General features: G+C 36.7%; 1 protein-coding gene across 1 annotated transcript in view; it reads right to left on the bottom strand.

Annotated features, from left to right (window-relative positions):
• Nucleotides 1-23,064, bottom strand: part of LOC124556835 — a 139,214-nt gene that overhangs the window by 2,368 nt on the left and 113,782 nt on the right. The window contains exon 7 of the mRNA XM_047130852.1: nt 5,038-5,182. Coding sequence (XP_046986808.1) covers nt 5,038-5,182 — 145 coding nt within the window. The remainder of the gene's footprint in view (nt 1-5,037; nt 5,183-23,064) is intronic.

Genomic DNA, 23,064 nt, shown 5'->3' with positions numbered 1-23,064 from the left:
CATATACAGAAGGAATTCATCTTTTTGATTGACAACCACTGATATCCTACATTGGCACATTCACTTTTAGACTTGCATAGATTTATTCACCTGATTAAATAAACAGTACACTGTTTCTTCATTTTGGAGCTCAAACAGACAATGTGCAAGGGGTTAAAATGTAAAACATCTGCTGAGGTTCATGGTTTCCTTCCTTTAAAATTATAATGACATAAAAGATATCTGGCCACATGTCACAGGACAACAATGCAGAGTTTTTTAGCTATCTGTTCATGATTCATAAGTTCTACATCTACATTTATACTCCGCAAGCCACCCAGTGGTGTGTGGCAGAGGGCACTTTACGTGCCACTGTCATTACCTCCCTTTCCTTTTCCACTTGCATATTGTTCGAGGGAAGAACGACTGCCGGAAAGTTAAATGATGATCATTTACTTCTAAATAGGATTACATCTATAATCATTTACTTATAAATAGAAATACTTCTCAAAACATCTTCTGTCACCACACATTTGTTGAACAAAACAGTGACACAATGAATGACTTTAACTGACCTGTATGTAGATTTACAAAAAGGACAAATTTTCAGGTAATAGTATTCTGTTCTCTAGTATTGCTTGTTGTCTTCTTCACTGCATAAACACCTTTACTTTTATAAACGAGTCCAGAACATGAGAACTGCCTCCCTAACATCATCATGTGGCTCATTAAAAGCATTTTTATACCCAAAAAATATAATAGGTTTGTAAATAAATGAGAATATCTTGACTTCAAGAGGTACAATGTGTTTACTAAGATTACAAATTTATGTAGTGCCTTGTAACAGCTGCACTGTGAGTTGCACATACAAAATGGACAAGGATTTTGTAACCAGATGACAATCTTTCAAGTGTATCATATTCAATAATGTAAATAGAGTTAAAAACATTAGAAATTTTAATAATGAAACCTGATAGAACTAAAAAAATATTCAACTAAACTAATCAGTGCATTAGGACAATATAAGGATAAAGAAAAAATGCTACAGACGGACTCATTAATAGCTCATAGCATAATATTTGACATTGAAGTCAGAAGGAGGGCAGTAATATACAAAAATACCATGCAGTTACCAATGACTCCATACCTATTTAAATTATACCAATAACTCTAAAATTCTTATGCTAATTAACTGAAGAAAGACAATTTTTAAATGTGTAGGCAAATAAGAATATTTAAGGTTATGTTCGCAGTTTTTTGTACGGTACCTTATTTTGTGTTTTTAAAATAGACAGGAACTCCTATGGTATAAAGAACACAGTCTCCTTTACACAGTATTTTTTTTATTTATTTCACTTTGCAACAGAGACTGTGTAAGATACAGTACAAAGAAATAACTGAGTAGCTGCTGACATCTTCTGCATTCTGATGACAGTGATTCTGAAAATACTGTATTATTTGAGGCCATTATAAATTGAGTACAAACACTGTTGGGCAAGAAAGGAGATTCAAATTGATGAAGAGCTTCTTAAATATAGCCTCCTGCCATTTACTTGAAATGAATAAGGAAAAACATCTCTCCAGGATCATGTGACAGGAATTTGAACTGCATTGTTCCCAAATAAAAGCCCAGTGTCATTACCACTGGGCCATTTCACTCAAAAATGCCATATTAAATTATTAGCTATTTCCTCATTTCTGTATTAACAACGAATGATACTAATACTACTGGTTCTCAACATAATACTGCCGTACCAAGTGGCTACTATTAGGCACACAGTGTGTGACAATGAAGATCATTGCAGGATTCCAGCCATTTTATCTGTGATGATTTATGCAGTGAGTTTATACTCTCTCCCTAGGCGTGTTGGTTTCTCTGATCTGATTTATTTTTGGATCACAAATTTATGCCACATGATCTGTGAGTTCAATTCCTATGCCCTTCTCAGTACATAGGCTGGAAATTTACTTCTGTTATGGTCTTTGAAAGTATACTGATGTAGAGTACTGTGATTAAATTTCTTTTATTGGATGTTAGTGCCTAGTTTCTGATCTGTAAACATGGAAAGTCATAGTATTTTACTAACTCAGTTTATTCCGAAATTAGTGACTTGCATGCACCTACTGTGCCATTTCATCAGACTTCAACATATCCTGTTACAAATACTGAAGATTAACTCAGCAACTTAAGGTGCAGCAGGTAATTTAAGCAGCCATCTCTCTATCTGATTGCAGAAAATCATAATGTTCTATGTAAATCTCAGACAATATCTTACACTGTTTGCCTGACCTCTGAAACATGTATCCTCTGAGAATCTAGATAATACTAAACATAATACACAAATCAAAAAAAGTTTTGCATCATCTCAGTTCTGAGAGTTCCGGACCCTGTACAGAATACTGGAATAGAGATCAACATAAACATCATTTCCACCCTTTTTATTGCTCATGAAGACCACACACTGCATGTTGTACCACCATACAGCAAGGCCTTCATTGGTGGTGGTCCAGATTTCCCCCAGAGTGGTTGGTGGGTCACGTCATCCATAAACTGGCCTTTTTTATATACTCCAGGCATGTTTGATAGGGTTCATGTCTGGAGAACATGCTGGCCACTCTAGTTGAGCAATGTCATTATCCTGAAGGAATCCATTCACAAGATGTGCATGATGGGGGTGCTAATTGTCATCCATGAAGGCGAATGCCTCGCCAATATGCTGCCGATTTGGTTGCACTATCAGTCAGAGGATGGCATTCACATATCATACAGCCCTTACATCGCCTTCCATGACCACCAGTGGCGTACATCGGCCCCACATAATGCTACCCCAAAACAGCAGGGATCCTCCACCTTGCAGCACTCACTGGAAAGTGTGTCTAAGGTGTTCAGCCTGACTGGGTTGCCTCCAAACACATCTCCAATGATTGTGTGGCTGAGGGCATATGTGACACTCATGGGTGAAGATAACATGATACCAATACTGAGCGGTCCATTCGGCAAGTTGTTGTGCCCATATGTACTGTGCTGCATGGTGTCATGATTGCAAAGGTGGACCTTGTCAGCCGGCCAGTGTGCCCGAATGGTTCTAGGCACTTCAGTCTGGAACCGCGCGACCGCTATGGACGCAGGTTCGAATCCTGCCTCGGGCATGGATGTGTGTGATGTCCTTAGGATAGTTAGGTTTAAGTAGTTCTAAGTTCTAGGGGACTGATGACCTCAGATGTTAAGTCCCATAGTGCTCAGAGCCATTTGAACCTTTTTTTTTTTTGGACCTTGTCATGGATGTTGGGAGTGGAGATGCGCATCATGTAGTCTACTGTGCACAGTTTGAGTCATAACACATAACACATAACACATAACAATGTCCTGTGGCTGCACAAAAAGCATTATTCAACATGGTGGTGTTGCTGTCAGGATTACTCTGAGCCATAATCCATAACTAGCAGCCTGAGCGAGGCATGCTCTTTGCATCTCTTCCATGTCCAAACAACATGGCTTTGGTTCACTCCAAAATGCCTGGACACTTCCTTTGCTGAGAGCCCCTCCTGGCACAAAGTAACAATGCGGACATGATCAAACTGTGGTATTGACTGTCTAGGCATGGTTGAACTCAGACGACAAGAGCTGTGTACCTCCTTCCTGGTGGAATGACTGGAACTGATTGGCTATCAGACCCCCCTCTGTCTTATAGGCGCTGCTCATGCATAGCTGTTTACATCTTTGGATGGGTTTAGTGATGTCTCTGAACAGTCAAAGGAACTGTGTCTGTGATACAACATCCACAGTCAAAGCCTATCTTCAGGAGTTCTGGGAACTGTGGTGATGCAAAATTTTTTTTGATGTGGGTATAAGCATCTACTATGACTTCATACTACATCATCGTGTATGTACAGCAGAGATGGAATGCTTGGCAGACCAGAGAAATACTACTTTATGGCCTTCAAAGTCACCAGATCTGGTGAACTTCTTTCTTTGAGCTGCACTCAAATCATTGTATTTTTTAGTCATTCATGAATCCTCATTATAAATGGGTTGCGTAAACGTCATTCACAGTGCAGGAATTCCAACTAGCACCCAGGATTTTTCATAGTATGTCTCTGCAGTGAAATACATGGGAGGGGATTTTGAATATATTCCATAAATGGTTTAGTGTAAAACTCATGAATTATTAAAACATACATGCCGTTACAGAGACTTTTATACCATACAATGAAAATTTACACCTTTACTTGAGATTTGTATATAAGAGAAGTCTAAGAATAAATCTTAAGATAGTACATTCTAATCATGAAATCACAATGAAATTTTTTGTCTTTATCATTGTAAAATTTACAGACTGGACTAACATAAATAGACTAAAGTCCAAATGCTTCTCTTTTTGTATGCTACATCAATAGCAATGAACAGATATAGCCATAAAGCATTTTAAAACTATATCTTCATTCTAAGTGTACTCTATCAAGTTTTGAAATCAGTGTGACACAGTTCTGAAGCATGCTGATAGTTGAATTTAATGTTGTAAATGATATTACATTACTTGAGCTGTATAAAAGTTGAATAATTGTTATATTTTCAAATAATTGGTTATATAAATAAATAAATATTTTTTTTATAAAGAGCTGCTTTTAGGTCATGTAAGGAAATCATGACTTATGAGGGAAAAATTCTGGTTTCATAAATATAGTCACATATTTATTTTATTTATGTATAATCAGGACTGAACTAGATTATGTGTATAACAAATCACAGTTCTTTCATGTGATCATACAATAGGTTGAAATGCAGTGACTATTAACTGCCAGTTGATGTGTAAAATATTAATGCTGAAAATCTTGTCTGTACGACAGGGACAATTGTTGTAACCTGTGATGAAGCTGCTTTTTAGGCTTGGTCTTATACAATATTCAGCCTTATATGAATAACTGGCTCATTACAGTGCATGTAATCTTCTTTAGCTCTTAGTGAAACCTTTGTACCTTAGATTAGTATTATATTTTAGAGCATGAAAACAGATGTACAATTTCAATGTTGTACATATGGAGAAGCCTCAGTATTACCTTTGTCAACAACTTCCTCTTCTTCATAATCAACTTTAATGAATGTTGTCATTGTTATTTCAAATACTTTGTTTGGATCAGGTGCCATAGTAGGCACTTCTCGTTTCCTTCGTCCATACCCTATTTGACCGTTGCTACATTCCACCTGTAATGAAGATATGACAGAATTTCACAAAATGAAGTGAAATAAATGTGGAGCTACAAATATTAAAATTTGAGTTATTGCAAGATTTAATATGAAATAAACAATTTTCAAGCATAATGCACAAACGTTTGAAGGAAAAAGTGATACATGAACTTATATTACATTTCAGGTGCATGTGTTGTTGTGGTCTTCAATCCAAAGTCTGGTTTGATGCAACTCTCCATGCTACCCTATCCTGTGCAAGCATCTTTATTCCTGACTAACTACTGCAACCCACATCAATTTAAACTTGCTTATTGTACTCTTCTCTTGGTCTTCCTCTACAACTGTCACCCTCCACACTTCCCTCCAGTGTTAGATTCACTGTTATTTGATAGCTCACACTGTGTCCTAGCAACAGATTTCTTCTTCTTGTCAAGTTATGACACAAATTTCTTTTCTCCTGAATTCTGTTCAGTACCACCTCATTAGTAATGTGATCTACCCATCTAATCTTCTGCATCCTTCTGTAGCACCACATTTCAAAAGCTCTTTTTCTCTCCTTTACTGACGTGCTTATCATCAACATTATGCTTCGATACAAGATGACACATTGGACAAATCCCCTCAGAAAAGACTTCCTACCACTTAAATTTACATTCAATCGTAACAAATCTCTCTTCTTCAGGAATGTTTTTCTTGTCAGTTCACCAGTGTCACTTATTTTATTGCTTAAGTAGCAAACCTCACCCACTACTTTTAGTGTCTCATTTCCTGATTAATTCCCTCAGCACTTCCTGATTTAATTTGAGTATTTTCCATTACGCTTGTTTTGCTTTGTTTATGTTTATCTGATATCCACATTTCACGATACTGTCCATTCTGCTTGACTGCACTTCCAAGCTGTTTAAATTTTTATTTCTTCTCATGAATTTTGATTCCTTTTCTAAATTTTTCTTTGTCTTCCTTTACTAGTTGTTCAATGTGCAGATTGAATGACTTTGGGCTACAATTCAGTTTCACTACTTTCTCTACTGCTGTTCCCTTTTCATGCCCTTATATAAATGCTGTCTGGTTTCCATACCGGTTGTAAGTAACCATTTTCTTCCTGTATTTCACACCTACTAAATTCAAAATTTCCAGTCAATATTGTCAAAAATTTTCTCTTTCTCGAGAGAAGCTATAAACTTGGGTTTGCCCTTCTTTAACCTACCTGCTAAGGTAAGTCATAGGATCAGTATTGCCTCCCATGTTGCAGTACTTCTCAGGAGCCCAAGCTGGTCTCCTCAAGGTTGGCTTCTACCACTTTTTACATTCTTTTATAAATAATTTGTGTCAATGTTTTGGAACCATGACTTATAAAACTGATAGTTCAGTAATATCCACACCTCTCAGCACCTACTTTCTTTGGTACTGGAATTATTACATTCTTCCTGAAGTCTGAGGCATTTTCTTGTGTCTCATATATTTTGCATATCAGATGAAATAGTTTCATAATGGCTGGCTCTCCCAAGGATTACAGCAGTTCTGAGAGGATGTCGCCTACTCCAGTGGCCTTGTTTTCACTTAGGTCTTTCAGTGGTCTGTCCAAGTACTCGTGCACCTCTCGGTCATCCATATCTAACATACAAACTGTATCAGGTCTGCAGTGACCCACAGATCTGGTTGCAAATGATCCCGTGTCAGCAGGTCACTGAAACCATCTACTGAAAATTCTTTTACAGGGCAAGACATGCGCCTGTTGATTAACATGCTTGGATAAACCATAACAGAATACAATGTCTGCCATTTCCCACATGGAATAACAGGACTCCATTTCATTCTTCATGTTTTTAGCACACCATGTAATCATTAGTCTTGTTTTGCACTTTCTCTCACTCTCATTTTTTAGACATTTGTATTCCCTTTTGCTTCCTCCAGTTGCTCCATTTTTATAATTTCTCCTTTCGTGAATTAAATCAAATAGCTCCTGTGATACCCAAGGGTTTTTATTAGACCTTGTCATTTTACCAACTTGATCCTTCACTATCTCATCTCCTAAAGGTACCCATTCATCTTCTACAGTATTCTTTTCCCCTGTTCAAGTTAATCATTGCCTGATGTTCCCTTTGAAATACTCTCTACTCTCTGGTTCCTTCAACTTATCCCAGTCCCATCTCTTTAATTTTCTAGCTTTTTAAAAATTCTACAGCTCATAGCCAATAAATTACAGCCAGAGTCCACATATGCCCCTGGAAACCTCTTACAGGTTAAGAAATGGTTCCAAAATCTCTGTCTTACCATTATGTAATCAACTTAATACCTTTCAGTGTCCCCAATTCTCTTCCACATATTCAATTTCCTTTCATGATTCTTAAACCAAGGGTCAGCAATGATTTTGCTGTGTGTAACATTCTACCAGATGGATTCCTCTTTCATTCTTTTCCCTCATTCCGTATTCGTCTACAATTTTTCCTTCCCATCCTCTTCCAACTACAAAATTCCAGTCACCTGTCACAATTCAATTTTCCCCTCCATTAACTATCTGAATAATTTCTTTTATCTCATTGTACATTATTTCAATCTCTGCATCATCTGCAGAGATAGTTGGCATATAACTTGTACTTCTGCAGTGGGTGTTGGCTTTGTGTCTGTCTTTAATATGATAATGAGTTCACTGTGCTGATCACAGTAACTGATCCACCTTTCTATTTTTTTTTAAATTCATTATTAGATATAGTCCTGCATTACCCCTGTTTGGTTTCGTATTTATAACCCTGTACTGACCTGACCAGAAGTACTTTTAATCCTACCCACTCACTTCCCTAATGCCCACTATACTTAACTTCAACCTATCCATTTCCTTTTTTAAATTTTCCAATCTACCTACTCGACTAAGGAATCTAACATTCCACACTCTGATCCACAGGAACCCAGTCTTGTTTATTCTGATGATGACATCCTCCTGAGTAGTCCCTGCCCAGAGATTCAAATCTCGGACTCTTTTACCTCCAGAATATCTTATCCAAGGGGATTTCACCATCATTTAACCACACAGTAGAGCTGCATGTCCTCAGGAAAAGTAATAGCTGTAGTTTCATCTTGCTTTCAGCCAGTCACAGTAACAGCAGAACAAGACCATGTTGGTCAAGGTTACAAAGCCAGATCAGTCAGCACTGCTCGCTAGTATTCAACTGACATTGGGGACAATGCTAGTCTGCCCATTATAAGCATGCAGACTAAATGGCCAACATCTAATGCTGTGGTCACACTGCATAGTCTGCTACACATTCCTATATCTCTTCAACACAATCCGCTCCACCTTGGCAATGTCTGTGATTCATGGGGCAGTTTAGATACATATAAATTTACAAATATTAGAAACTGGCTTTGAGAATCATGTCATGAGAAGTCACATGTGCTGGAATGACAGCTTCTAAGTGTTATGGCATGCATCACAGAGGATTTTACTACACTCCTGGAGATCTTTCTCCACAAGGTTTTTGGAAAAATCCACAAGGTACGTATAGCAGTTGGTGGAGGGTCATCATGAACCAGTTGTCAGCCAGTCATATCCAAGACATGTTCAGTGGTGGCAATATCACACAAACATACAAACTGGAGAAGCAGGGGTACTCATTATTCTCTGCATAGGGATTGCACATTTCTCATCACATTGGTCAGACATTGCTCTGCTAAATATGGCATGTAAAGCTGCCCGAAAAAAGAGTGAGGGTGGAGTAGCAGTTTGTCCACTATGTTCTTCATCAGCACAGGCTCCCAAATTGCGGTCACTGTATGCTTCCTAATATCTAGAACACATATGACCACCACATGATCCTTAAACCATCACTGTGGAGCACTGCTCGCTAGTATTCAGCTGACATTGGGGACAATGCTAGTCTGCCCATTATAAGCATGCAGACTAAATGGCCAACATCTAATGCTGTGGTCACACTGCATAGTCTGCTACACATTCCTATATCTCTTCTATCAACTGGTTCAACACACAGACATCACAGAGCTGCATGCCAAGTGATAGATTAATTGTTACAGTATCACAAACTTATTTCCCTGAGAGCAGTAATTTTGGCATATTGGATCTCACATGCTGATGTTGCCCCATGGGATTAACATTTAAATTAGTATCAGGAATGGCAAGTGGAAGACTTAGATCTGTTGGAAGGGTTCCAGGACAATACAATGCAACAATGAAAGAATTCTTATACAAATTGCTATTGCAACCAATTTTGTAGCATTGTTTCAGGGTGTGGCATCTGTATCAAATAGAAACAACAACAGACACTGAACAAACTCAGAGCTGCAATACTAGGATTGTAACATGTTGTATACAGAAGTGTAACAGGAAAGCTTGGGGACCTAAAATTGGAATTTCTGAAAAAAGATGCAATTCTCATAAAACCCTGTTGGCTGAATTTGGAGACCCTATATTTGAAGGAGACCGTGCAATCGTTATGCTGCCACCCCTGCATATCTCAGGTAGGTACCACAAGACTCAGATACAAGATATTAGGGCATGTACAGAGAACACAAACAGTCATTTTTCCCCTCACTCAATGTGTTAATGGAATAGTAAAGGAAATCCATAACATTGGTATGATACATCTTCCTCCACACACCATACAGGGGCTTCTGGAATATGTATGTAGATACAGACATCATGGAAATCTTCTGACAACTTTGATCACACATCTTTTTGATTTGCTACCCTCAATTTTGGTGCCTATTTCAGTAATGGGTGTTTACACACTTGGGTGCCATTAACAGCTTTAAAATATGAACAAAAGTACTTTTGGTTTAGTGTGGCATTTTAAATAAAATTCTATTATGGTAGGTGTTGAGGGCTAGGTGTGTTTCATTTAAGGTCTTTCTACCTTTAACTCTGTACTTTGTTTTAGTGTTGCAGATTATAAGAACAAAATATTTTCCTTTGCACTAGATCAAATGTCTGAATGCTTCACAAAATTTAAAACATTTCAACAATAGAAGTAGAAAATGTTATATTAACACTGAAAAACAGAAATTCACCAGGTTGGCATGTGATACCCAAAAAATATCTCAAATGTGTTCATAAAATAATGGGACACCAACTTATCTACAATAATAAACCAGTATTTTGAACATGAATGTTTGCCATAGGTGCGTAAGTATGCAGTAGTAAAGCTGCTGTTCAAAAAAAGAGTCAAGAGAGAATATGGAAAATTATCTTCCCATTACTTTCCTTCCTATCTTGTCAAAAGTATTTGAAAAAGCCTCTGCCATCCAGATTCAAAATATTACTGACAAATATGAGATTATTTTGAAAAATCTGTTTTGCTTCCAACATGGATAAAGCATTATAGATGCAATTAGAAAAGTTTGTTAGCAAGATTAGCACATCATTGGACGATAGGAATAAGGTTACAGGCATCATTAGTGATCTCACAAAAGCCTCTGACTCAGTAAATGTGCACTTTTTATCAATAAATTTGACAGATATAGAATTAGAGACTGTGTTCTACACTGGCATACTTCATACCTGTGCAATAGAAAACAAAGAGTGATTGTCTTTGCAACTGCAGCAAATTACTCTCCCAAATGGAAGACCTCAAGGTTCTATCATAGGACCTATTTTGCTTCTGTTTAACATTAATGACCTACTAATCAATAAAAATGATCCATCAGTTTTATTTGTATTAATTGAGAACCATGAGTCTGAAAATATCCCTGTATGCACCATCAATACAATAGATCATTTGAAAACATGGTTTCAGCTCAATGGAGTAACTTTGAACATCTCAGAAACCCATACAATCCAGTTCAGAACAAATCAGCCAAAATCCCAGGAAATTAAAATAAATCATATGAATCAAAATCTAGAAGAAGTGAATTCTGTGAAATTTTTAGGATGAAACACAGGTAAGAATTTTAATTGTAATAAACATGTTGAGTATTTAGTAAACAAATTATGTAGCTTTGCATTTGCAATGCTAATTTTATCTAGTGCTACTGACATGGACACAAGGAAAATTAGATACCATAGTGACTTCCAGTCAGTTGTAAGGTAAGGTGTTGTTTTTTGAGGAAATTAAGGCAACACATTACCTATAAGGAAACTACAGGAAAGAATAATTAGGAACAAGTGTGTTGTGCATCCAAGGAAATCATGTTGCTCATTATTTAAAAATCTGAAATTATTAACAGTTTCCTCCCTGTATATCAGTGTGTTATCATCCTTTTAGATAACAGTTTAGAAGTACTAAAAAAAGTATTTTGATCACTCATGTAAGACAAAAAGTGAAGATAATTATATGCTCATCATTTAAACTTGTCTGCCCGGACACCCCTTATATTAAAATGAAAATTTACAACAAACTGAAAGCCAAGAACATTCTTAGTATGAATATAGATTCCTGAAAAAGCTGCACAATACTGTACTTCAGTGATGCTACTATTCAGCTAAAGATTTCATGAAAGCTGAACTGAATTTTTGAGCAGGATGTAGTTTACAGTTGTCTTGCTCTGTTAATATAGATGTTGTTTCACAAAAATGTTACATTAATGTTCAAATACTGTTCCATCTTATTGACTATAATTTTATATCAGGGAAGTAATAACAATTTTTTAAAATGTCTGCTGTAATCTGATCAAACGTTTAGCATCTGTATGTTATGAACAAATAGACACTGTTTCTTTAGAGGTTTCTTTACTGAAACGGTATACCGTCATATCTCTCATCATAAATTGTTTTACTATGTACGCATCTGTTCAGTGCTTGGGCATCTGTTCTTCTGTGTGCAAGCGACAATTAGTCTACATTCTCCCATACAAAGTCAAAGTTTTTGGGTTCCTATTTGAGATGTAACACTGCTGTCTCTTATTGGGTCATTAAATATGTAACTTTTTCTTCTTATCTTAACTTCCTTTTGTTGATAGTCAATGAAGCTCACATTCAGTTGAATGATTAGTTGGTTAGTCAGTTAGTTTCCTGTCCCATAAATTATTAGCACAATAATTCATAATGATGTGGAACAAGTCACTTTACATTTACATCACAGATTAATTTGTAAATATGGCTACTTGCTGAATGTTTACAAGTTTTTCATTGTTTTCTGTATTATTATTATTATTTCTTTCCTTTCTCAGACGTTACGTCTGATTAAAAATGGAAAGTGATGCGGACCTTGATCAAGTGTGACTTCCTTTTAACTGTACGGTATATGTTACATTGCATTTAGGAACTTTTGGGTATTTGAACATGTATCAATAACACCAGATCTCTGTGCTTGTATATATACGTTTGGATGTAGCTGTATTGCTTTGATGTACTGGTGGATATTGTGTGGTATGACTCCTGTAGTTGATAGTATAATTGGTATAATGTCAACTTTATCCTCATGCCACATGTCCTTGACTTCCTCAGCCAGTTGGATGTATGTGTCAATTTTTTCTCCTGTTTTGTTCTGTATATTTGTTGTACTGGGTATGAATATTTCGATTAGTTGTGTTAATTTCTTCTTTTTATTGGTGAGTATGATGTCAGGTTTGTTATGTGGTGTTGTTTTATCTGTTATAATGGTTCTGTTCCAATATAATTTGCATTCATCATTCTCCAGTACATTTTGTGGTGCATACTTGTATGTGGGAACATGTTGTTTTATTAGTTTATGTTGTATGGCAAGTTTTTGATGTATTCTTTTTGCTACATTGTCATGTCTTCTGGTGTATTCTGTATTTGCCAGTATTGTACATCCACTTGTGATGTGATCTACTGTTTCTATTTGTTGTTTGCAAAGTCTGGATTTATCTGTTGTGGTATTGGGATCTTTAATAATACGCTTGCTGTAATATCTGGTGTTTATTGTTTGATCCCATATTGCAATCATGAATCCTTCCATCTCACTGTATATATTGCCTTTTCTTAGCCATGTGTTGGATGTGTCTTCATCAATGTGTGGCTGTGTTAGATGATACGGGTGCTTGCCATGTAGTGTCTTCTTTTTCCAATTTACTTTCTTTGTAGCTGTTGATGTTATGTGATCTAAAGGATAGTAGAATAGGTTATGAAATTGCAATGGTGTAGCCAATGTATTTATATGAGTGATTCCTTTGTGTATTTTGCTAGTTTCTGCTCGTTTGATAAAGAATTTTTTTAAATTGTCTACCTGTCCATAATGTAGATTTTTTTATGTCAATAAATCCCCTTCCTCTTTCCTTTCTGCTTAATGTGAATCTTTCTGTTGCTGAATGTATGTGATGTATTCTATATTTGTGGCATTGTGATCGTGTAAGTGTTTTGAGTGCTTCTAGTTCTGTGTTACTCCATTTCACTACTCCAAATGAATAGGTCAATATTGGTATAGCATAAGAATTTATAGCTTTTGTCTTGTTTCTTGTTGTCAATTCTGTTTTCAATATTTTGTTAGTCTTTGTCTATATTTTTCTTTTAGTTCTTCTTTAATATTTGTATTATCTATTCCTATTTTTTGCCTGTATCCTAGATATTTATAGGCATCTGTTTTTTCCATCGCTTCTATGCAGTCACTGTGGTTATCCAATAAGTAATCTTCTTGTTTAGTGTGTTTTCCCTTGACTATGCTATTTTTCTTACATTTGCCTGTTCCAAAAGCCATATTTATATCATTGCTGAATACTTCTGTTAACTTTAGTAATTGGCTGAGTTGTTGATTTGTTGTTGCAGTAGTTTTAGATCATCCATGTATAGCAAATGTGTGATTTTGTCTTGGTATGTTCCAGTAATATTATATCCATAATTTGTATTATTTAGCATGTTGGATAGTGGGTTCAGAGAAAGGCAGAACCAGAAAGGACTTAATGAGTCTCCTTGGTATATTCCATGCTTAATCTGTATTGGCTGTGATGTGATATTATTTGAATTTGTTTGGATACTAAGTGTGGTTTTCAAATTTTTCATTACTATGTTTAGGAACTGTATCAATTTAGGATCTACTTTGTATATTTCCAATATCTATAGTAACCATGAGTGGGATACATTATCAAAAGCTTTTTGGTAATCAATGTATCAGTAGTGTAGTGACCTTTGTTTAGTTTTAGCTTGATATGTCACCTCTGCATCTATTACACAGCTCTACAAAATAAAATTTTTTTTTCGTTGCCAGGGAAGTTTGAACGAAAATGGGATATTGTTATGATACTCATTCCGAGTATATTTGTACTTTTTCCAAATTGGCTCTGGTTTTTGAGATATAGGTTATTTGTGGAAATGAGAGTTTCATGTGGATAATATCGACTGCAGGGTCCATATATGGTGTAATGTATTTGCTACCTGTTTTTTAATTAGTGATATTGTACTATCTTTATTAAACAATTGTGCTCAGGGAGTGCATCTGTGTGGTTGAGGATTACATCATGCAAACATCACACTGTCAGCATGTGTTCAGTCCTGTTGTGCGGTGCGTGTGTTGAAGATATTGAGGGTTGTGCAGATTTGAATTCGGCGGTACTCGACATTCATTTGTTGGCCGAGGTAATCCCCGCAACAGCCGATAGGTAGCGTTCAGTGTAAACAAGAAAAATGGCGATGGTCGAAAGTCACACACATGTGCAGTGCAGCTTCAAGGAGATAGAACCTTTTCATCGTGATGTAGCAAATAAGAGGTGAGTATTCATTTCACACAAAACAATTAATGATGTTTGTTGGATGTGATTGACATGCAAATACAAGAAAGTTCTGCATAATATGTAGTATTTGTGCAGTTTTGTTTTAGGAAAACAAGAGTTCTTCACGCTGTCTTTGCGTGAACCATCCAGATGAGTTCTGCGAAATTTGTGGTGAATACGTTCTTCAAAAGAACAGGAAGAATATCACTCCTTTTGTGAAGGAAGCGTATCTGGCATATTTCGGAATTAAACTTGGAGATCAAGACAAGGCGTGGGCACCCCATAAAGTTTGTAAATGCTGTGTGGAGTGCTTACGGCAGTGGACAAAACGAAAAAGGAAAAGCTTAAACTTCGGAGTGCCTATGGTATGGCGAGAGCAGAAGAGCCATACAGATGATTGCTATTTTTGCATTGTTAATGTGAAAGGTTTTAATAGGTTCAAAAAACGAAAGTGGGAATATCCCGATTTGGAGTCAGCAAGAAGACCGGTGGTGCACAGCAACGATGTTCCTGTACCAACCTTCACAACATTACCCACGCTAACATCATCAGATGACAATGTGCACGGCGAGGAATGTACAAGTAGTGGTTCGGAATATGAAGGACGTGAGACACAACCCCAGCAGTTCGACCAGAAGGAGCTCAGTGACTTGATACGAGAACTCAATCTATCAAAGCAAGCATCAGAACTCTTAGCATCCAGGCTTAAGGAAAAGAACTGTCTTCATCCAAGAGTTAAAATAACAGCTTACCGGACGAGAGAAGAAAACCTTCTTCCATACTTCAACCAAGAAGAGGTTATAGTGTATTGCAGCAATATACCTGGACTTTTACTTGAATTGGGGCTGCCATAATATAGACCAGAGGACTGGCGTCTCTTCATAGACAGTTCCACTAGAAGTTTAAAATGTGTTCTCCTACACAATGGCAATCGTTACGCATCTATTCCAATTGCCCACTCAACAAAACTTTGTGAAGCATATGCTAACATCAAGATGGTTCTGCAGAAAATTCAGTATATGCAGCACCAGTGGTTGATTTGTGTTGATTTGAAAATGGTGAACTTCTTGCTTGGACAACAAAGTGGATACACAAAGCACCCATGTTTTATCTGCATGTGGGATAGTAGGGCAAAGCACGAACATTGGAAGCAGAAAACATGGCCTCCAAGGGAACATATGGCTGTTGGTGAAGCAAACATCATTAATGAACCTCTGGTTAGTAGGGACAAGATTGTTCTTCCACCATTACATATTAAGTTAGGACTAATGAAGCAATTCACCAAAGCTTTAGACAGAAATGGTAATTGCTTCACATACATCTGCAATATGTTCCCTGGACTCAGTAGTGAAAAACTTAAGGCAGGAATATTTGATGGTCCTCAAATTCGTAGGCTCATCAACGATACCAATTTTACAAGTGTCGTGACTGTCACTGAAGCATCAGCCTGGAACAGTTTTGTCGCTGTTGTAAAATGTTTTTTGGGCAATCATAAAGCTCCCAATTATGAGGAACTGGTCAAAAACATGCTCACTAACTTTCAAAACTTAGGAGCTAACATGAGCATAAAATTGCACTTCCTTCACAGCCACTTGGATCGATTTCCTCGTAATCTAGGTGATTTCAGTGAGGAACAAGGAGAGCGGTTCCATCAAGATATGAAAGGAATAGAGGAAAGATATAAAGGAAGATGGGACAGGCATATGATGGCAGATTATTGCTGGAATCTGCAATGTGACTGTTCTGAAGAGACCTATAAAAGGAAAGCGTGCAGGAAGCGGTTCGTCATGGACGGAAAATGATATACTTATAGAGAAACTTTTCAATTATGTTTTATACATGGACAAATGCCTATCAGGTTTTCATAGAAGCTATTTATAAAGATAAGTTTTTTTTTTTCATTGTAGTTTGTAGCGCTCGAGTTCAGTATTAGAAATTTTTTCTAATTTTTTGAATAAATCATGCATTATCTCAAAAACTAGAGCCAAACTGCATAAATGGTTGCTATATTCGTTCTCAGCACCACTAACCCATCCTAAAGCCACTCAAATATCCTTGGCAAGAAAATGAGTGTTGACCAGTGTTATCGGTTGCTCTTTACATCCTCGTGCTCCTTTGCAACAGACTTTTTGTTCTTCATTTATAATTTTGTCGTGTGTTGTATGTGTCATTAATTTCTGTGTAATGACTGAAGTTAATATTTTGTATATTGTTGGTAGGCACGTTATGGGTCGATATTTTGCTGTGTTTGCTGTGCCTGCTTGATCTTTAGGTTTCAGATAAGTTATTCCTTTATTATTATTATTATTATTATTATTATTATTACTATTAAATATACTGATGTGCATTAATAATTCCATACTGCCACCTCCTGCACATTATAATAACAGGAATTATTCTATGGAATAGAGGGAGTTGTCAAGGAGAAACTTTTTCAGATTCTTTTGAAATTTTACTTTGAAGTCTCTCAGGCATTTTATATCACTGTGTAAGTTATCAAAACCTTTAGTTATGGTATTGTGCATTACTTCTTTCACAAAAGACAACCTTAATGTGAAGTAATGAATGTCATTTTTCCTTCTGGTATTGTATATATGTACATAATTGTACCTTCTGAACTGCAGTGGATTATTTACAACAAACTTCATGAGAGTATAAATATACTGTGAAGTGGTAGTCAGATGCCCCAAATCCTTAAACAAATGTCTACAAGTTGATCATGGGTGAATACCACATATTATTCTTACATGATGTTTTTGAGCAATGAAGACTTTCTCTCTTACAGATGAGTTACCCCAGAATATTATTCCATATGGCATTACTGAATGAAAATATGCAAAATTGTCACCTTCCTGACTAATCTCTCTCCAAGATTTGCAATGATTCTAAGTGCAAATGTGGATGAGCTAAGTTGTTTTAGGAGTTCCAAAATGTGCTTTTTCTGGTTTAAATTATCATCAATATGGACGCCTAAGAATTTTGAAGTTTAGATTCTATTTATTATTTCCTTACCATGTGTTACACTTACACTGATGTAGTACACCTAGCTGTGCAGAACTGAATACGCTGCATCTTTTTAAAATTGAGGGTGGGACCATAGGGGAAAAACTTTTTAAAAACTTATTCAGAATTTCTTCTGTTATTGTACATATGCTTGGTTTGATTACAATACTAGTACCATCTGCAAAAACAACAAACTGTGCTTGTTGTATATTAAATGGAAAGTCATGTACGTATATGAGGAACAATAGCACACCAAAGACTTAGCTTTTGGGAATCCCATATGTGATTTCTCTCCAATCAGATTAATGTCCCCATACTACATTTTTGAATTACCAAGTTCATCTTTCTGTATTCTTTTGGTTACATATGATGGTATCCATTGGTTGACTATATCATCAATCTCATAAAGCTCCATTTTGCCTAGGAGAATATCATAATTGACACAGTCAAATGCCTGTGATAGGTCACAGAAAATACCAACCTGTGCTATTTTGCTATTTAATGCAATGTCTTCAGCAACAGGCAACATTTCCATTTCTAAAATGACATAATATACATGACAAACCTCTCCAAGCTGAAATAGTAATAGTGTACATCCACTATCATCATGTGGAATACAATAGTTGACTGATACATTTTGAAGGATGAAAGCGGTCCCATGATGGCAGTAAATTTAGGTTGCCATTGTAACATATTGGTAACATTATTCCCACCTGTATATTATAATTACAGCAAGGATGAATACATACACTTGTAGTAAGATGGAGTCATACATAAGCCACACTTACCACACTGCAATGGAATTGCTGGGTGGCATTTTAAAGTCATCTCACAAGCAGGAATGGCAAATATTAATGGCTAACCCACTCACTAGACTTTTCAACTCAAGATTTCTTCCTCTAGGATTACCTTAAATGTAAGCTTTTTTTATGGAGAATGAATCAAGAGCCACAAAAAATCTGAAGCACTTAATTTGAGATCATTGGCAATGTTATACAGTACTAGGGACTACTCCACTCTTCAGTAAAGTACGGATAACCATGGACCAAAACTTACAGACACCATCTTCAGGAAGTGAACATAATGAGCAGTCAGTACTAAGATCCACTTGGGTTACATCTCGTATGTGCTTTCGACAAAACGTTGATTCTCTGATTAGCAAAGCTTAGAAATATTTCCATTTCATCTCTTCGCATATTACAATTTTTTACAATACAGGATGTTTCAAATTGAACATACCGGTTTTAAGGCATTGTAGAATTTATTATGTTCAACTTACAATAGTAAATGATACACCAAATGAAAGAGCAAATCAAACAGTTTTGTTTGTATACCTGTGCACAATGGGAAGAGTATGGAATGACAAAGAATGACTGAAAAACGCGTGGAATGAGTGCAAGTTTTCAAGCTTAGTCCCAAGAAATATCCCCGCGGGAAGTTTATGGGCCTTTCTTTTTCAGTAAATCAACTGTAACTGATGTTTCTTACCTTGATGTGCTACAGCTATGGTCCATGCTTCAATGGGAAGAAGCTGAACAACACATCTTTATTTGGGAGCAAGATGGTGCGCCACCTCCTGGCATAACTCAATACACGACTAGTTAAATGACGTTGTATCTGACTGGTGGATTGGGCACAAGGGGCTGGTTGACACAGCATTTTATGCATGACCTCCACATTCATACACGATCTGATGCAATCATGTGTATGAGCCTCCAGTACCAGCTTATGTATCTGTCTTTAGACACAGTGTTATTGCAACAGTTACTCCTGACACATTGATCAAGGTTTCAGAACAACTTGCCTATTGACTCGATATGTGATCAGTGTTCACACTGAATAATTGTAAAAGAAACTGTTTGTGTTTCTCTTTCATTTGGTGTATTATATATAATTGTAAGGTGAATGTAATATGTGCTTCAAAACCTTAAAACCCATATATTCTTTTTGAAACACCCTGTACATTACTGAGGCATAAGCATTTGCCAGTTGTGATTCCTAGATGTCAGATTTATATGATCATTTTATAACATCATCATTATAGTAAATACTGCATGTCTTTGTGCCATGGCCACTCTTCACTTGGTGGTTGCATTCTCCTGTCTAAGTTAGCAAAAAATGTCACCACAGGCTGATGCAAGAAGCCTTAGAGCGGAGGAGCAGATGGAAGCTGCAAGAAACCACAGGCTGTGGACAGAATCTTTTCCATGTCAAGAACATTTACTAAATTCAAACTGAGAATATGTACAAGAATTTTGCAGCAAATTGATTTTAAGGATATTGGTCTGTAATTTTGAAGGTCAGTTCTTTTACCCTCCTTATATACAGGAGTCATCTGCACTTTTTTCCAGTTACTTGGGACTTTGTGCTGGGTGAGAGATTCACAATAAATGCAAACCAAGTAAGGGGCCAATGCCATAGAGTACTCTTTTTAATACTAAACTGGGATTCCATCCAGATCCGATGACTTATTTGTTTTCAACTCTTTTAGTTGTTTCTCTACACCAGGGATACCTATTACTACGTCCTCCACACAGGAGTGTTTGTGATGCAAAGTGATGGTATATTTGCATGATTTTCTTGTGTTAACAATTGCTTAAATGTGGTATTTAAAACTCCAGCTTTCCTTTTGCTATCTTTTACTACCACATCAGACTGATCAGTGGGTGACTGAATAGAAGCATTTGGCTCGCTTAGCGATTTTACATAGGACCAGGATTTTCTTGGGTTCTCAGCAATACCTTTTTCTGAGATATGATGGTGGTAGCTGTCATATGCATTTCACATAAATCTTTTTTCAGACACACATATCTCTATAAATTTTTGTCTGCATCATTAGCGCATTCTCTTTTGAACTCAGAGTCCAAAAATCTTTGCTTCCTCAGTATTTTTCAAATGTTGTTGTTAAACCACAATGAGTCTTCTGCATTCTTAATCCACTTATTCAGCCATAATTCTCCAGAGCACGATTTACAATCCATTTAAACTTTGCCCATAATTCTTCTATGTCTGTCATACTGGGTCTAAATTATGTCAATTCATTGTTTCAGTGGGTTGCTAAGAAATGCTTATCTACTCTTTCCAACAAAAATACTCTCCTAGCTTTCTTGATTGATTTATTAACTTGAGCAACCACCATCACTATGATGAACTGATGATCACTATTCTATGTCTCTGTACTGACACTGTTGATAAGATCTACTCTTTCCAACAAAAATACTCTCCTAGCTTTCTTGATTGATTTATTAACTTGAGTAACCACCATTGCTATGATGAACTGGTGATCACTATTCTATGTCTCTGTACTGACACTGTTGATAAGGTCAGGCTTGCTTGTAGGTCCAAAATACTTCCACTGGATGTGGGCTGCAGAACTAGCTGCTCAAGACAGTGTTCATAAAACATGTGCAATGAATCCATTGATATACCAGACTACTCAGTAGGTTAAACTTACCTCCAACTTACATTGCAAGATGTGCATATTTCCATGCCACTGACTGTAGACCTTTGAATGACTCTAAACCTGCCATGTTAGAATTGGATGGCCAGTAAAAACATCCAACATTTAACCTGATTTCACCTAGACCAGTTATACATGTGCAGATGACTTCACTGCCACATTCAAGTTCTACATCTGTATCTACATGCATGCTCTACAAACCATTGTACAGCATATGGTAGAGGGTACCCTATACCAGCACTAGTCATTTCTTTTCTGTTCTACTCATAGACAGAGCAGGGGAAAGTGACTGTCTATATGCCTCTGTATAATTTTTTGTAGCTTATCTTCATGGTCATTCCATGAACTATATGTTGGTAGCAGTAAGATTGTTCTGCAGTCAACTTCAAATGCCTGTTCTCTAAATTTTCTCAGTAGTGTTCCTTGAAAAGAACATCACCTTCCTTTCACGGATACCCATTTGAGTTCCTGAAGCATCTCTGTAGCACTTGAATGTTGTTCAAACCTGCTGGTAACAAATCTAACAGCCTGGTTCTGAATTGCTTTGATGTCTTCCTGTGATCCAAACTGGTGCGGCTCCCAAACATTCAAGCAGAACTCAAGAATAGGTTTCACTAGTGTCCTATATCTGGTCTCCTTTACAGATGACCCACACTTTCCTAAATTTCACCAAATTAACTGAAGTGACCATTCACCTCCCCTACCGCAATCCTCATGTGCTCATTCCACTGCATATTGCTTTGCAGCATCATGCCCAGATATATTAATGATGTGACTGTGTCAAACAGGACACTACTAATGATGTAACTGAAAATTATGGGAGTGTTTTTCCTACTCATCCACATTAACTTACATTTTTCTACATTTAGAGCCAGCTGCCATTCATCGCACCAGCTTGAATTTTTTTCTAAATCATCTTGTATCACCCTACAGTTACTCATCTGCAACACCTCCCTGTAAACTACTGCATCATCAGCTAATAACTGTAGATTGCTGCTCACCCTGTTGGCTATCACTCCTGATGATACCCTTGTCTCTGCTGGACACTTGCTGTTGAGTACACCATACAGGGTTATACTACTTAAGAACTCTTTGAGCCACTCATATATCTGGAAATGTATTACTTATGCTCATGTCAAATGCTTTTCAGAAATCTGGGAATGTGGAATCTGTCTGTTGCCCTTCATCCATAGTTCACAGTATATTATGTGAGGAAAGGGCAGGCTAAGTATCACACGAGTGATACTTTCTAAAACCATGCTGATTCATGGACATAAGCTTTTCAATCTCTAGGAAATTTATTATTGTGTTGGTTCATAAGTTTGTAGTGTCTGTATCTTGCATGTTGGTATTATAGTTGATATGGGTTTGTTTATGAATTGTCATTTTTATTTGTAGTTCACTATTGCTATTTGAGTTTACATATTATCATTTTGTCATTTGGAGATAGTGAGTAGAGCTGTGATCACTAAAAAACGGAATGTTAAAAGGAGAATTTCCGACATATTCTTCTGAGTTCAATAGAGGGGTGACAGCAATGGATGCAGCCAGAAACATATGCACCATGTGCAGGGATAGTGCCACTGGAGAGATCATGGCAAAAAAATGGTTTTCTCTTATTAGGGAGGACCATTTTGACATTTGTGAATCTCCACATTAAGGAAGATCTTTCAGGGTTTTATGAAGATTGTTGTATGCAATGGGGAAGGTTCAAAAATCAGGCATATGTCTACTATGTACTCTAAGCTAAAATCACAAAAATCAGTGGGTGGCCATATGTGTGTTTCTGTTTGCTTGTCATCACTTGGCTCATGAACAA

The sequence above is a fragment of the Schistocerca americana genome, chromosome X (genome assembly GCF_021461395.2).
Source record: "Schistocerca americana isolate TAMUIC-IGC-003095 chromosome X, iqSchAmer2.1, whole genome shotgun sequence".
Taxonomy (NCBI): Eukaryota; Metazoa; Arthropoda; class Insecta; order Orthoptera; family Acrididae; genus Schistocerca; species Schistocerca americana.
This window is presented reverse-complemented; position numbering and strand designations above follow the sequence as displayed.